The 14,702-nt window shown below is 39.9% G+C and overlaps 1 protein-coding gene across 2 annotated transcripts in view; it reads left to right on the forward strand.

Annotated features, from left to right (window-relative positions):
- Positions 1 to 14,702, forward strand: part of man1a2 (mannosidase, alpha, class 1A, member 2) — a 76,916-nt gene that overhangs the window by 19,215 nt on the left and 42,999 nt on the right. For both annotated transcript variants that reach the window (XM_056754521.1, XM_056754520.1), the window contains exon 3: positions 4,323 to 4,581. In XM_056754521.1, coding sequence (XP_056610499.1) covers positions 4,323 to 4,581 — 259 coding nt within the window. The remainder of the gene's footprint in view (positions 1 to 4,322; positions 4,582 to 14,702) is intronic.

Genomic DNA, 14,702 nt, shown 5'->3' on the forward strand with positions numbered 1-14,702 from the left:
ACAGAGGGATGGCTCTGTGGCTTGACCCACTGCCCATTTGCCCTCAGAGGCCGAGATGCCCTTTGAAATGTGAAATTGAACGGTAGCCAAAGCGGAGTAGTATGGGCACAACTCCCCTAAAAACTTTCTCTTATTACACTGCTAAAGGTCTGCATATTCCACTCCGCGTTTTTCATTTAACGCTCCTTACAGTCTGGGTCCACTCACGGGAGACAACCGATTGTTCCATCGACACGTATCCTAGATGCAGTGTCTACAGCTAGTGCATGTCACATGTCTATTGTGCATTTGTGTACACAGCGCTCATTTACATTTACATTTACATTTAGTCATTTAGCAGACTCTTTTATCCAAAGCGACTTACAAGTGGGGTAGATAATGGAAGCAATTAGGACAGCATAAGTTCAACAAAAGCATAAGTGCAATCAAAAAGAAGACTAGTCTCATATAGCCTAACACAGTATACGGAACCATTCATTCATACATTTTTTTTTTTTTTTTTTTTTATAGAGTAGACAAGAAAAGAGTCAGAACAGATCAGTCAGATGTTGTCGGAAGAGATGTGTTTTCAGGCGTTTCTTAAAGATGGCTACAGAATCTGCAGATCTTGTAGCAGTGGGCAGATCATTCCACATAGGTGGAACAGATCCGGAGAAGGTGCACGAGAGAGATTTTTTACCTTTATGGGATGGCACCACAAGACGTCGTTCGTTTGCAGAGCGTAGGGATCTGGCGGGTACATATGTCCGCAATAGCGATTTAAGATAAGGTGGTGCCGAACCAGTAGTGGTCTTGTAGGCCAGGAGCAGAGTCTTGAATTTGATGCGAGCGACTACGGGAAGCTAATGTAGCTTAATGAGTAGAGGAGTGACGTGTGCTCTCTTTGGTTCATTAAAGATAACTCTTGCCGCAGCATTCTGGATCATCTGTTGAGGTTTGGTTGTGCAAGCTGGAAGTCCTCCCAGTAGTGCATTGCAGTAGTCCAGTCTGGCCAGGACAAGAGCCTGGACAAGGATTTGTGTAGCATGCTCTGATAGGAAGGGTCTAATTTTCCTGATATTGTAGAGGATGAATCTACAGGACCGGGCGGTGCTGGCAACTTGATCCGTGAAGTTGAGCTGATCATCGATCACCAATCCCAGGTTTCTTGCTTTTCTGGAAGGTGTGATGGTTGATGAGCCCAGTTGAATGGAAAGGTTGTGATGAGTCTTCGTGTCAGCCGGGATTACAAGCAGTTTTGTTTTCGGAAGGTTCAGCTGCAGGTGATGGGCGTTCATCCAGAGCGAGATGTCGGCTAGGCAAGCTGAGATGCGTGCAGAGACAGTCGGATCGTCACGGCGAAAAGACATGTAGAGTTGAGTATCATCCGCATAGCAGTGATAGGAAAAGCCATGTTTCCTAATGACAGAGCCAAGGGATGTCATGTATACAGAGAATATCAACGGACCAAGCACCGAGCCCTGAGGCACACCTGTGTCGAGATGATGGGACTCCGACACCTCACCTCTCCAAAATACTCTAAAGGACCTATCCGAGAGGTTTTTACTCTAAACATTTAAAATTAATGTGGGGGTGGGGGTAGGTGTCACGGTGGACAAGTGATGTAATCAGTAGTCGGGTGGACACCATGTATCACCAGGGACACCGACTATCGCAACAAGCCTACTAGGTAGGCTGTCCTCACTCTCTCTGCCTGCATTTTTTTTGCATAACTGTCAACAGTCCTGTTTTTCACAACCATTTGGCGCCTGGCTGTCTCCCAGGTTTTGGTAATGTAAATGTTGCATTTGGCACCGTGGCTAGAAAATCAGCACAAACTATCCTTTTATCAAGCTGATCCACAATCATCTGCTTATCTGCAAGACGAAGTGGACTCAGACGCCTTCCTGGTTTTTGGCGCTCACTTGTACGGTGTCTCTTAATTGTCAAAATACCACTCAAAATGCTTGCTACGAATGCGAAAATGCAGAAAATCTAACACAGTCCAAATGTTTTTATGACGGACAAAAATATCGGAGGCAGTGTGAAATGTGATAGACACAACGTTAGGTCGTATTTATTTTTTAACGTGTGAAAATTTTGGACACAAAGTGTACAACTACCTTAAGCGTGTTTTTTTATTATTCTGCCTTATTAAACTTGATGACACCGCTATCATCTTTTTGATGCATCGCACCTCCTGCGATGTGACTATTGCGCATGCGTACATCGCGATATCGATGCTAAAACGATATATCGTGCAGCCTTAGGACAAACTGCTCAAACTTTTTAAACTGTGTTTAGATGCATTTCAACTCTAACGTTGAGATCTCCGGCAAAATATAAATATTACATTAAAATGATAGCTTGCAGATATACCATTCATGAATTCATGGCCCTGTGAGCTGCATTAAACAGTCTGTCTTTTTATTCTGAATAAATATATTGATTTTCATATAATAATTTGACATGAACATAATGTTATTTTAGATTTTTATTTTAGCCACACTTAGATTTGCCCAGTTCTGACTTGGTCTTAGTTGGGTTAATTGATTCAAACAAATGTTGACATGCTCCAAATTGCATTTTTGACATTATGAGGCTTCCATGAAATTAGGGTTTACTGCAGCTTTGAGAGATAGAGAGAGAGAGAGAGAAGTGAGAGGGGGCCTGAGATTTGTAGGGGAATCCATTATAATAGAGCGTTACTGTAGACATGGTCTAATGCATGTGGTATGTTGTTGTTTACGGTCATTAATAGCGCACTTTACTCTCTTGCCAACGAAAGGAACCATTAGTGCCCACATCTTTCCACCTCACGCATGCAGGCGTTTGCAAACTAGCATTTAACAAAATGCACATTTCAGCACTTCAGTATTACTTTCCATTGATTACTGATCTTATCCTGTAAAGAATGAAGTACAATGTTAATGTCTACAGTATATATACCTCCTAAGCTAATGAGGCACTATAATACAAAATATTTTCAGTAATTATTGTTAAAACATGAGTTAAAGGTCAAGTGTTTAACATTTTGCAGGTGGGGTTGCAAATTGCAACCAACGGCTCACTCCACCCCTTCCTTTCGAAAAACTACGTTGGTTGACACCAGTTTAAGATGTTGTCATATTTACGAAACACACTCTGTAAAGCAGTTTGTCTGTTTAGGGCTACTGTGGAAACAACACGGAGAATTCCATCTTAGGGTACCCGCAGTGTATGTAGATAGAAATAGCTCATTCTAAGGTTATAAAAACATAATGCTTTATTATGTAAGGCCTTTATACACTTCTGAAGACAGTTATGTATATTATATTGCATTTCTGTCAATAGATTCTCTAAAAAAATACACACAGCACCTTTAATTAGTTTAAACCCAATGCAGTTCATGGGGTGTCGGTTTTTAGAGGAGCAATGAGCAATAGGTACTATACTCTATATGCAAATGAGTGACTTCCCCACCGAGTCTGACTGTCACATGGCAAACATTTTGGACTGTGAACAATTGGTGAACTGCTGTGAGATAACCAATGTCGTCAAAGCATATCACTGTATGTGTCACTGTATCCACCTGACCTCTTTTCTTTACAATCTTCTACTGCTACCTCTGTAGTATAGTTTGCACCGTTGATTCACAAGCCTTGATCTTCGGTGTCCACCCTTATTTGTGTGTATGTATATGTACAGTATATGTATGTTATATGATCTGTGTATGGCTTGGGAAAGTTTTCCTCTGCCCCCTAATTTGTCCGATGTACGTGAGAAAAAAGCAAATATTATTATGCTAGTTTTCAGCTCGTTTCAGGTCAGACTTGAATAAAAGTAATGACTTGCAGTTCAGTAAGTGAGTCAGATGTTAATTCATTAAGAGCTCTGATGGATTCAAACCCATATTCCTAGACTTCAGAACTGTAGATTTGACCGCGACATTGCAGGAGACTATACAAATAAATTCTGTGTTTTTATTGGCTTGCAATTTATTAAATCTGATAAATGTCCTTGCAGTAAAATAAAATCTCAAGGGTTTTTGTTCACTTTGACTGAAGATTGGTGAAAACTCAAGCTATACGTGTTTGTAAATGTTGCGTAAAGTAAACATGAGATTTGCATCCTTTCTGTTTTTGCCATTCTCTATTGAATTTGTTGTAGGTTGGGTTCACTTCATAAACATGTTAAAAACAATTATGAAATGACTTTGAGAACCTATTTCTCGGAAGTATCTTAATTTTTTTGCTACATCTGTGATCCCTGCCTGTGACTCCTTAGCCTCATGTATTATTATATATTTTTTAATACATTTTAGGTAGTCCTTTCTTAGCTGATATTTCATTGTACCCCTGCAGAGAGGAGGAGGAGAGCCTTCGTGACAAGATCCGAGCGGATCACGAGCGAGCTTTACAGGAAGCCAAGGAGAAGCTCCGAAAGTCCAAAGAGGAGCTGAAGGCAGAGATCCAGACAGAGAAGACCAAGGTGGCTGAGGACCTGAAAAAGAAAGATGGGCCCAAACCACTGCCACCAGTACCCATGCCCAAACTCGTGGGGGTCAACGATGGTGACCCTGGAGACCCTGATAACAAGGAAAAGAGGGATAAAATCAGAGAGGTGAGAGATGTGTGTTTGTCATGGCTCAAGAAGGTATATTTACTTGTATTTGAGTATATAATGTGTTTGTAATATGTTTATTTGTTTCTTTCTCAGTTGATTACTTCATTCCTTTTTTATTTTAACTGTTTTGGCCCATTTCATCTGTGTTACATGAGAATCAAAAGCGGGTTCTCTTCAGGTATAATTGTCATCTTTTGAAAATGGGATCCTATCCTGAATGACAATAACTTTTATAATTACACCCACTGACAGAATCGTGCCTCACTGGGAACAGAATGTCTTAAGAACACTATGACTTTTGCTGACGTAATGCACTCCAGATGTACAACAGACCGTCTTGTGAAGCAAAACTGACACATGTCAATCTGTTCTTAAATGAAGCTGAAGGGGGTGGGAAACCTGTTATTAGTTATGTTTGCCAAGCGAGCATCACTATTACTTGGACCTAGGGAGGTGTTCAGATTCCAGTGTAACTCCAAGTAACTCGATTTGTGCTACAGACACTAATGATTTATATTTGACCAAATATCAGAGACTCTTGACTTTCAAAACGCTCCAGCAACCACTCAGAATACATTTGCATGTACATTGGGGTGCCCATCCAACCAACCACTAGCACTTTGTGCTACTTTGTGAGTTAAGCACTACTTGCATATTCCTCAAATGTAAAAATCTAGTTGTTTAATTTTTGTGATCATGTTTTGCTTGGGAGTGACACTGTAAGACCTCTTAACGGCCTGTGGACTGCAGATGATGAGTCAGTACTGTTAGCAGTAATGTTCAATTGGCTCGCTATTATTTTAATTGCTGCTTGCCTCTAGTGAACCCTTCAAACTTCTTTTGCGTCATTTTGGTGATTTGGGGAATAACATTTTTGTGTGTAATTGGTAGTGAAAGTTACATTCCAGAAGTAATGAGTGTCGTTTGGTGTGAAGCTGAGGCAAATGTATTGTTGGAGCTTTTAAATAGTGGTAACATAAAAACTCCTTTGAATCAACAGTGGGCAGAGCCATCTGCTTCATTGTAGCTCTTTATAACATGCAGAATCTTATTGCATGCCAGCTAGTCACAACGGTATAGGGAAGACGAGAGACAATTTGTACATTAAGCACCTTTTTCTAAGAGGCAAATGATGCCTCACAGCAGGGCTATCTGCAGTTCACTCGAGGCTTAACCCTGTTTTTTAATTCTTGATGCGTGAGTGTCCTGCCACTTTTCTGTCAGTGAAATATGATGTAAACCGGACAGTTTGTATATTGTATGTTTAGTGTATTTCAGAACCACAGAGAAGAGCTGTTTTACTAAAACAGTCCTTAATCTCTATGCATTTATGCTTAGGTGTTTTCGTGTTGGACATAGCTTGTGCTTCACCATCAAAAACTGCTTACATTAAAGAGATAGTTCACCCAAAAATGAAAATTCCATATTGACCTCTTACCTGTTGATTGTATTTGTTGTCTTTCAAGAGAGCTTTAGCTCATTCAGCGCAGTGCTTACTTCATTTAGCTGGTGGAGGCCAACTGGGAAAGATGCTCTCATAATGCTTTTCTCTGTTGCTACAATAGCTTATCTTGCTTGCTTCAGCAAAGACTGTCTGCTGGTATTGCTGTCTAATGCAACCTATACCAAAAATTTCTGTCATTTAAAATTTTGTGGTCATTGAACTTGTCTCAATGACTGTTTCTCAATACGCGTTCAGCAATCTTGTGTTCTCGCTAGGGTAGAGCGATGTCTACCAAATTGGCATCGGACAATGCCTAAAGTGAAACATGGCGATGGACAATGACATCGGGGGGCAAGGCCAGTGTAGGTTCTCTGTGTGATGAGTCAACTGCGCAGGTCAGGCGGCAATGATGTTTCCCGTTGCCATGCGGATGCGCACAGTTCAGGTCGTCATTGACAAGTTTACACACACAACGTGAGCGCATTACTATGATTCGCTGTTTGCGTTAATTTCCTACGTCCATCTTTCGTCTTGCGCACACAGGCGTCGCGGAGCTTCATAATCATACTCCACTGCTGATAAGCATGAATGGACAAACTCGACATGTGCATTACGCATACGCGGACAGTATGTGCGGACGACAGCGGACCCTCCTGATGACAAAAATTGCGTCATGACAGGCAATCGCAATGACGGCCCAACATCGTGATGGCTGTCAGAGAGCGCATGGAGGTACACACGGATGTGTTCTTGACATTAAGGATGCAATGTATGCTTGTGTGTACCAAACCCGCCTGAAGTCCCAAAGTCATTCCAGCGCATCCATCCGAGTCCATTCTTTGCGTTCTTGAAATTGAGAAATGGCAAAGTGTGGATTGTCTTTGAAGCAAACATACTGTACTGTAGATGGGATGCTGTGCTTCCTTAAGCTTCTTGTTAGGTAACAAGAAGGTACCTAAGGGCAGCACATTTGTAAACATTTTGAAATAGCTTTTGCATATGTACTGTAAGGTTGTGGGTTCGATCCCAGGGGATTGCAAATACCTATGTAAAATGTATAGGATAAAGCAATGTAAGTCGCTTTGGATAAAAGCGTCCGCCAAATGCCTAAATGTAAATGTAAATGATACTGCACCTTCCACAGCCTTGATAATGTAACACTATAAGGATATATTCACATTTGACTTCTTTTTTTGACAAGAAGTTGACAATAGTGCTCTTTTGGTAAAAAAAACCTTGCAGTGTTTTGGTAACAAATTCTCCATGGCTCTTTGCGAAAACCTAGGCAGCTGAGTTGTTGCCGTGCTACCCAATCATGTATTAAAACTAAATGGAACTACGTGCGCACCCATTGCCAACAAAACGCAGACATATGACTCCGTTTCACTTACCTTGTGCAGTTCATGTTCATGTCCTGCATCTTTTAGCGCTGTGACGGTACTATGTCATACGTCCAACTCGTTTTTTGACAATTTCACCATGTTTAACGCTTAACATTTCCATTAAACATGTTTAATGCTAAGCTGCCACTCTGTGCATGTTTGACGCCTTTCCCATTTTCACAACTCTTTGCATTCATTTAAGATTTTAGTTGAAGTCTGTGTTTACGAAAATACTAGATAAAACAGGCTTTTTAAAAACTTGAATTTTTTTATTCATTCAAGCACGAAAGAGACTTAATACTGTCAGGTTGCATTTTGCTGCGTCCCACAGCGCTGTCTATCTACACTGAATTAGTCAAAGGTATATTTTTAATGGTTTAAAGGCCTTTACATGAATAAGATCATGATTATATAATGAAACGCTACACAAAGGATGACAAAAAAAACGTATGCTGCCTTAAATATTTTAACCTTTTAATCTGGAAAAAATGTATTGCATGCTTTAATGCGTTAACGTTGGCAGCCCTAGTTTATTAGCATATATACTTGTATTTCTAAAGCAGAGATGTATGAGATGGTAGGACTAGGAGTTTGTAAAGTTTTTTAGCGTCTGATGTTGCATATCTTTCGTTTTATTTTCAGTGTGCCTTAAGCACAAGTTACAGTCATGTGTAGGACCTACGCCGTTACGGCGTAGTTTACACAGAGCCACGTACCCTAGGCCGTAGTCTGATGCGTACCTCTCCAAAAATGTAACAATGTGTCAACTCAACGGGGACCGTACACGGACCAAAAGCGCAGTGATTAGTAAATAAAGATATAACCTTAAAAAGAGATATAACCTTTGCAAAAGTAGTAGTATAACATACACTGGAAAGCTTTATGTAACATCTCGCGAGACCCAAGCAAAAATTCTCATGATTCATATCCAGAACATGATGCATGATGGGATATGGGCTATTCCTTCCTGTTGCGTGCACTCGCTCTCAAGTGGCCAAGACTGCAGGTGAGGTATTTGGACGCAGCCTCTGCACAGGCCATCTTTTCTAACATTAACGCTTTTTAACTCTCAAACGAGGCAAGTCTGTGAGTGGAGGCGGGGCTCTGCTGTCACTGCGTTCACGTGCAGTGTGTGTCAACTCACGGTCAGAAAAAAGAGAGAGCGCGGGAACGCTATTGTAATACACTTCATTAAAAGGAAGGAAGGAGTCGGGAACCAGCAAACATTTAACAAGTATTAATATAAATAATAACAGCCGGCGGCCCCTCACGGACGACCGCTGGCGAACAAAACATAAATACAAAACGCAAGAACATAAATATAAACTTAACATAAGTTCGGGCCCGGTCCCCTCTCTTCGACGGTCCGGTCGCTCGTTCCTTTTATATGCTCCCAATCTCCTACGTGATTGGAGCCCGGTGTGCGCACAGCTGGCGCTAATTCACAATTACTCACCGGACTCGAACCACGGTCTCGCCCCGCCTACTCTACTACAGGTATAGATACATGCATGCGTATTGGAACCATTTCAGGTTTTCAAGTATCGATACGTATCTAAATATCTATATTTTTAACAACACTACCAGACACCCATTAGCAGCAGTATTCAATTTGTTGAACAGCTGTGTACAGTTGTTCAATTTAATGAATGAGTCTGTGTATTAGATACGATTTTTTTGTGAATTATCCAATCCTTTTCACTGACCTGAATGTTGCAGTCTATTCCTTATAACGACTTAAAAAAAAGGATCTTACCAGCCCTGGTCTCTAAAAATTTCAATTGAATAGTTTTGGACAGCAACTCTTTGCACCTGCATGAGTTTAATTCAGTTTTATTTATATAGCGCTTTTCACAATGTGTGTTGTTCCAAAGCAGCTTTACAGGAGAAAATAAGAAAAACTGAAAAACACAGAAAAGGAATAACACAGCATAGTGTCTATAGAACAACCAAGATCATTCTAGTAAATAATAATTAAAAAATGCAGTCTCCCGGTGAGCAAGCCAACACGACCCTGTGAAGAGGATCCCAAACTCCCATGATAAATTAATGGAGAAAATGAAACCTCAGGAGAAATAAGTCTCCCCACTGACGTGTCACAGCTGCACTCTGTGACTTTGATTGAAAGTTACTGAGTAAATGTTTTTGAAAAATACGGAGAGCTTATTAGTCATGGTTTAGGAAATGTCATTTGTTGCAACTGTTTAGGTCTAATTTTGTCTTATTTTTTGATCGATATCAGTCAACCGAGGAGTGTTATAAGCAGTGAAAATAGTAATGACATAATGTAACTGAGGGCAGCTATAACTTCAAACTGCTGTCATGTAATGTAATTTAAGCATCAAATACTAAGTATTGTAAATTTAGCATTAATGTGACAAGCAGTCTGTCTTTGCTCTTGGTTGGGGATGGAATTGCCTGAGCTGGAGCTGGGAGGGTCAGTCAGTCATGGCACGGGATGTTCAACTGGAGTTAGAGTAATCTCTAGTTAGGGATGGGCATATGACGTTCATCTGGACCTGATGTAATCTCTAGGCATCCCGAGCCGGGAGAGGAAGGCAGAAAGGGAAAAATAAGCGCAGCTTCTGTTCATTATTATTTTTTATTATTTAGAATATTATGCATTTAGTGAATGCTTGGCTAAAAAGATGTGTCTTTAATCTATATTTCAATTAGGAGAGTGTTTCTGTCCCTCGAATAGAAGAAGCCACACAATGTGTAAACTGGTTCACATCCCATCAGACCAATTAGCCAACGATTATGGTTGCTGTGAGAATGCAAGTTTTCTGCTTCTCTGTTATTGATAGCATTGTTGGCAAGGTCGGTGTGAGCACTGCAGGGTGCCTGATACCTGAAGAGCATCAGAAGGCAGGTTCATGGTTGCGCATATGTTCAGAAGATGAAATGGGGAAAAGGTGAATGTGTGCATTGCAGTCAAGGTCACTTAGGCAAGAATTCTGCATTTGTGTAGAGCGGTCACAGAAAGTAAGTGCATAGTTTCTCATGGTCAGGTAAGTGAATTGTCACATCCATAATGGAATTGTTACATCCAAATATTTTTTTTATAGTAACTGTTTTATGTTCTGTAAAGAGTTATCCCTTCTTCAATTTGTATCTTATTATTGCTTCTGGTTTGTACATTTGAATCCACAGAAATTCTACAAAGTATGTTGTCTCTCAAAATGGTGTGTCTTTTTATGCCCCATGCATTACTCATTAATTTTCCATCTTTTAAAATAGAAAACCTATGTATAAACTGATCTTTTTCTGATGTCTGGACTCATCAGGGGTTATTATTAACCATATAAACGGATGGTAAAGAATACATATTTCAGGTTGATAAGGATTAAATAAATATACTAGTCTTTCTTTTACATTTAGCAAAAAAAAATGTGTATGGTAATATTTATTGAATTATATTAATTCCTTTCATTTTTGCATGCAATTATATATTTATCCAAGCTCACCACAATGTATTGTGGGATGGAACATTCCAGTGTGTTTTAAAATATATGCAGTGCTAACCTAGAATTGGACCACAATACCTACTACCAATATCTTAAAAGGATAAAAGCATAATTAACATACTATTTATTTACATCATATAGGTTATGGAACAAGGCACAGCTAACATCATATCCCACATTACATGAGAGCAAAGCACAAGAAATCACCTGACAACATTTAGGTGTAATTATTTTAGCACTCGAAAGAGTACGCTTTTTTAACACTGGGGACTTGAACACCAATTGAATAAGTTCAATGTTAGGTGAATATTAACTTGTCAAATAGTAGTGCAGTAATGTCTGGGTGTGACTTTTTTGTTTGCCTAAAGGCTCTCTCTCCCCAGTCTTTGTGTCAAGACTGCTCTTAAAGCCAATTTATTACCCCTGCCGGCCTCTAATCCATCGTCACATAATTCATACGGGTGAGATGGAATTCTGTCTGTATGTCCGGTGTAAAGTTATAGCACTATAACCTTCAGATCTTAAACAGAATGGAAGGAGTTCAGACAGAATGACAGTGACCAGAGGCATTTGCCAATTGTGGTCATAATGTCATGGACTCTCATAGTGGCAGCAGCGTTATTATTCGACCTCTGTGTGGATTCAACACAGTTTCTCTGCATAGAGAGATTTATGAATGCACCACAAATGCCTGATGGGGGTTTAATACTAATTAATGTAACACCGTAGAGGGCATTGTCACAGTGTAAGTGTTTGGTCTTGGTTGTTCTAAAAGGAGTATCTTCCAGCACTGCGGTAATAAATATATAATAGTGAGGTTGCGAATTGCAACTAGCGGCTCACTCATTCGCTCGCCCCTCCCTTTCGAACTCATTACGGCGGCTGACACAGGACAATGACGTGGTCTCATTTTTTCTTCTTTTCTTCTGCTCTGTAGAGCAGTTTGTCCGTTAACTCTTTCACCGCCATTGATGAGTTATTTCGTCATTTAAAAAAAAATGCTTCCCTGCCAAAGACGAGTTATTACGGCAATCAGTGTTTGTACTGTTGTACAGCAGGTGGCGCTATTACACACCACTGGGGAAAAGTACAGAATCCCAGAACCTAGAACGTATATGTTTTAGCGGTTTTTAATGATTGTTCTTAGTGGAATCTGAGCGGGATCTTTGACAAAAAACGTTAATTATCTCAGCTGTTTAATCAAAATGATGCATTTTGGAGAAACCTTCCCGCATCTACGGAGTGATAAAAAACGAACAAATGAAGAAAGAGCAATACGGTTTCTTTTGTTTGAAAGCTGAGACTCTTTTATTCCATTTGACATATTGTTTGTCCATATATTCTTTACAGAAAATTTACTGTGAGACATTAAATTTGGGTGAAAATGTTAAAAAACGCTGGCGTAGGCTGGCAACTTTTTTTAATGAGGCTGGCGGCGATTGAGTTAAGGGCCACTGTAGAAACAACATGGCAAATTCTATGTAGTGTATGTAAATAGAAATAGCTCATTCTAAGGTTATAAAAACATAATTATGTAAGGTCTTTATACACATCTGAAGACTGTTATGTATATTATATTGCATTTCTGTCAATAGGTCCTCTAAAAAATTACACACTGGCCTTTAACTAAAAATAACTTTGGCACATTGTGAAACTGACATTTTGTTAGTGCCAATGCTTTGTTTCAAGATGCACACCTGTAATGTTTTTGTAGGGTATGTTTGTAAACACTACTTAAATGTCCTAATTTACCTAAGGCCTGGTCCTGGCTTAGTGTAATCCCTGATGGTGACACTGCCCTTTATGTTTCTCACATACACGCACACACAAATGTGTTTAGAGCTTTAGTTTAAATTTAAAGTTAAAGGAATAAGTAACTCAAAAAAATTACGTTTAGTTGGTTCTCACATTTGTGATTAAATATCACAAATGAGACTGTGGGCTGTTCACTAAAGATCATTTTGGCATTGTCAAACAGCTGTGAAAAATGCATTGTACTATAACATGCAAATTCTACACCATCAGGTTAGTTTGTCAGGATTGTGTTTCTAACATTTGGGACCTCTACTGAAGTCTTTAAAAACCAAACAACAGTTTTGAATCAGGCTTGGATATCTGTTAGTTTAGTTGGTCACATCTCTGATTCGGGGAAACAGCACCTTAACAAACACAAGCTTTCTCAAATTTGTAAGCCAAACAAAAGCTGCAGCTTGAAAGCAACCATAGATTGAGCTGGCACAACCGCACTTGTTTTTTGCATTCTCTGTTCCCCTTATGCATTTATATTTTTAGAGGCTTATTGTATTCTTTCTTTTATTTCTCTCGCTCCTCTCTAGATTTGGCTTTGTCTCTGCTCTAGGAATCCTTCCAGACAGAGTGACGTGCTCTAAAAGGATCTCCTTCGTACGCTTTACACCCAGCGTTCAGTTTAAAAACCCTCAGCCAGCCCCTTGTAACACGCCCAAGTGCTTCGCTGCTCACTGGCAATCATGCACTCCAAAAATAAAAGGCCAATGATAATAAGAAAAATCATATTAGAGCTCTGAAAGCAGAGAAACGGCTTCAGAAAAGGTGACTGGGCCCTCAGGGAAAAGATGCATTGTTACTGCTTACAGTTTCTGAGAAAATGAACTCATTTGTCTCTTGCACCCTGACTTTTATGTAGTCTGGAAACAGGGCCTGTCTGGCATAACCGATACACCTGCAGGGCTGATATGAGCACTGATCGCTGTTCAAACAAGTGTGCTGGCAGCTTGATGGTAATTGAAATGCACAATGGACCGGCCCCATCCTTCAAGTGGTCGAGCAGAAAGACCCGACAAGGCTCATCTATCGCTCTTTGTTCTCTGTACAATGTGCTTTTTCAATTGATGGGAAGGAGGAGATGATTGTGAATGTCTTCTCAGGAATTGATATGAATACAGATAGCTATCCATAAAGACAGATCCAATTAATCAATTAGTTGCTTTGTATGCATGCAAGCTTTAAACATACAGTTTGCCCAAAACTTAAAATTATTTTATAATTTACTTACCTCATGTCATTCCTAACCTGTATGACTTTCTTCCGCAGAACATAAAATATATTTTGAAAAATGTTGGTTACTGAACAACATAAAAAGAGGATTCGTGTCTGCGCACTGTATAAAGACGCAGCTTACTTTATAATGCCACATGGTGATGTCATCCTCCATCGCAATGTTTCACTCTAGACATAATACAATGCCAATTAGATCGCCCATTGCCCAACCTTAGTATGGACACAAATCCACGGAGACATTTATGAAAATATTGTTTTTTGTCAGAAGAAAGAGTCTCATGCTGGTTTTAAAGCAGCTGTAACACACTGGGTTCATATTCTCATATTAATCTTGAGTACCTATAGAGTAGTATTGCATACTTCGTATCTTCCATGAGAATTTAGTTTTATCACATTTATAAAAGATAGTTACAGCTGTATGATTACTCCCGAAATAAAACTGCACATGGGGGGGAGGGGTAGGCTGAACTAAAGCACATTGTCAACAAAACACAGACAGTTTCACTCACCGCATTCGGTTCAATTCCTGCATCTTTTAGTGCTGGGACAGCTCCATATATCAGTTTCAAATGATCTCCAAACCCAGCGTAATATCCACCGATTATATAACATTCATCCCCCAAATGCAACGAACAAACAAACATGTGAACTTCGCGAACGTATGCTCTCTCTCTCTCTCCAGCTTACAAGTGAAAGTGAAGTCTGTGCATACTCCTTCTCCTGTGGCCATGCTGCGTGCTTTTCTGGGAGAATTGTTCAATAAGGGACTAAGAAATGTTGTCGCGT

The sequence above is a fragment of the Triplophysa dalaica genome, chromosome 8, assembly GCF_015846415.1.
Source record: "Triplophysa dalaica isolate WHDGS20190420 chromosome 8, ASM1584641v1, whole genome shotgun sequence".
Classification (NCBI taxonomy): domain Eukaryota; kingdom Metazoa; phylum Chordata; class Actinopteri; order Cypriniformes; family Nemacheilidae; genus Triplophysa; species Triplophysa dalaica.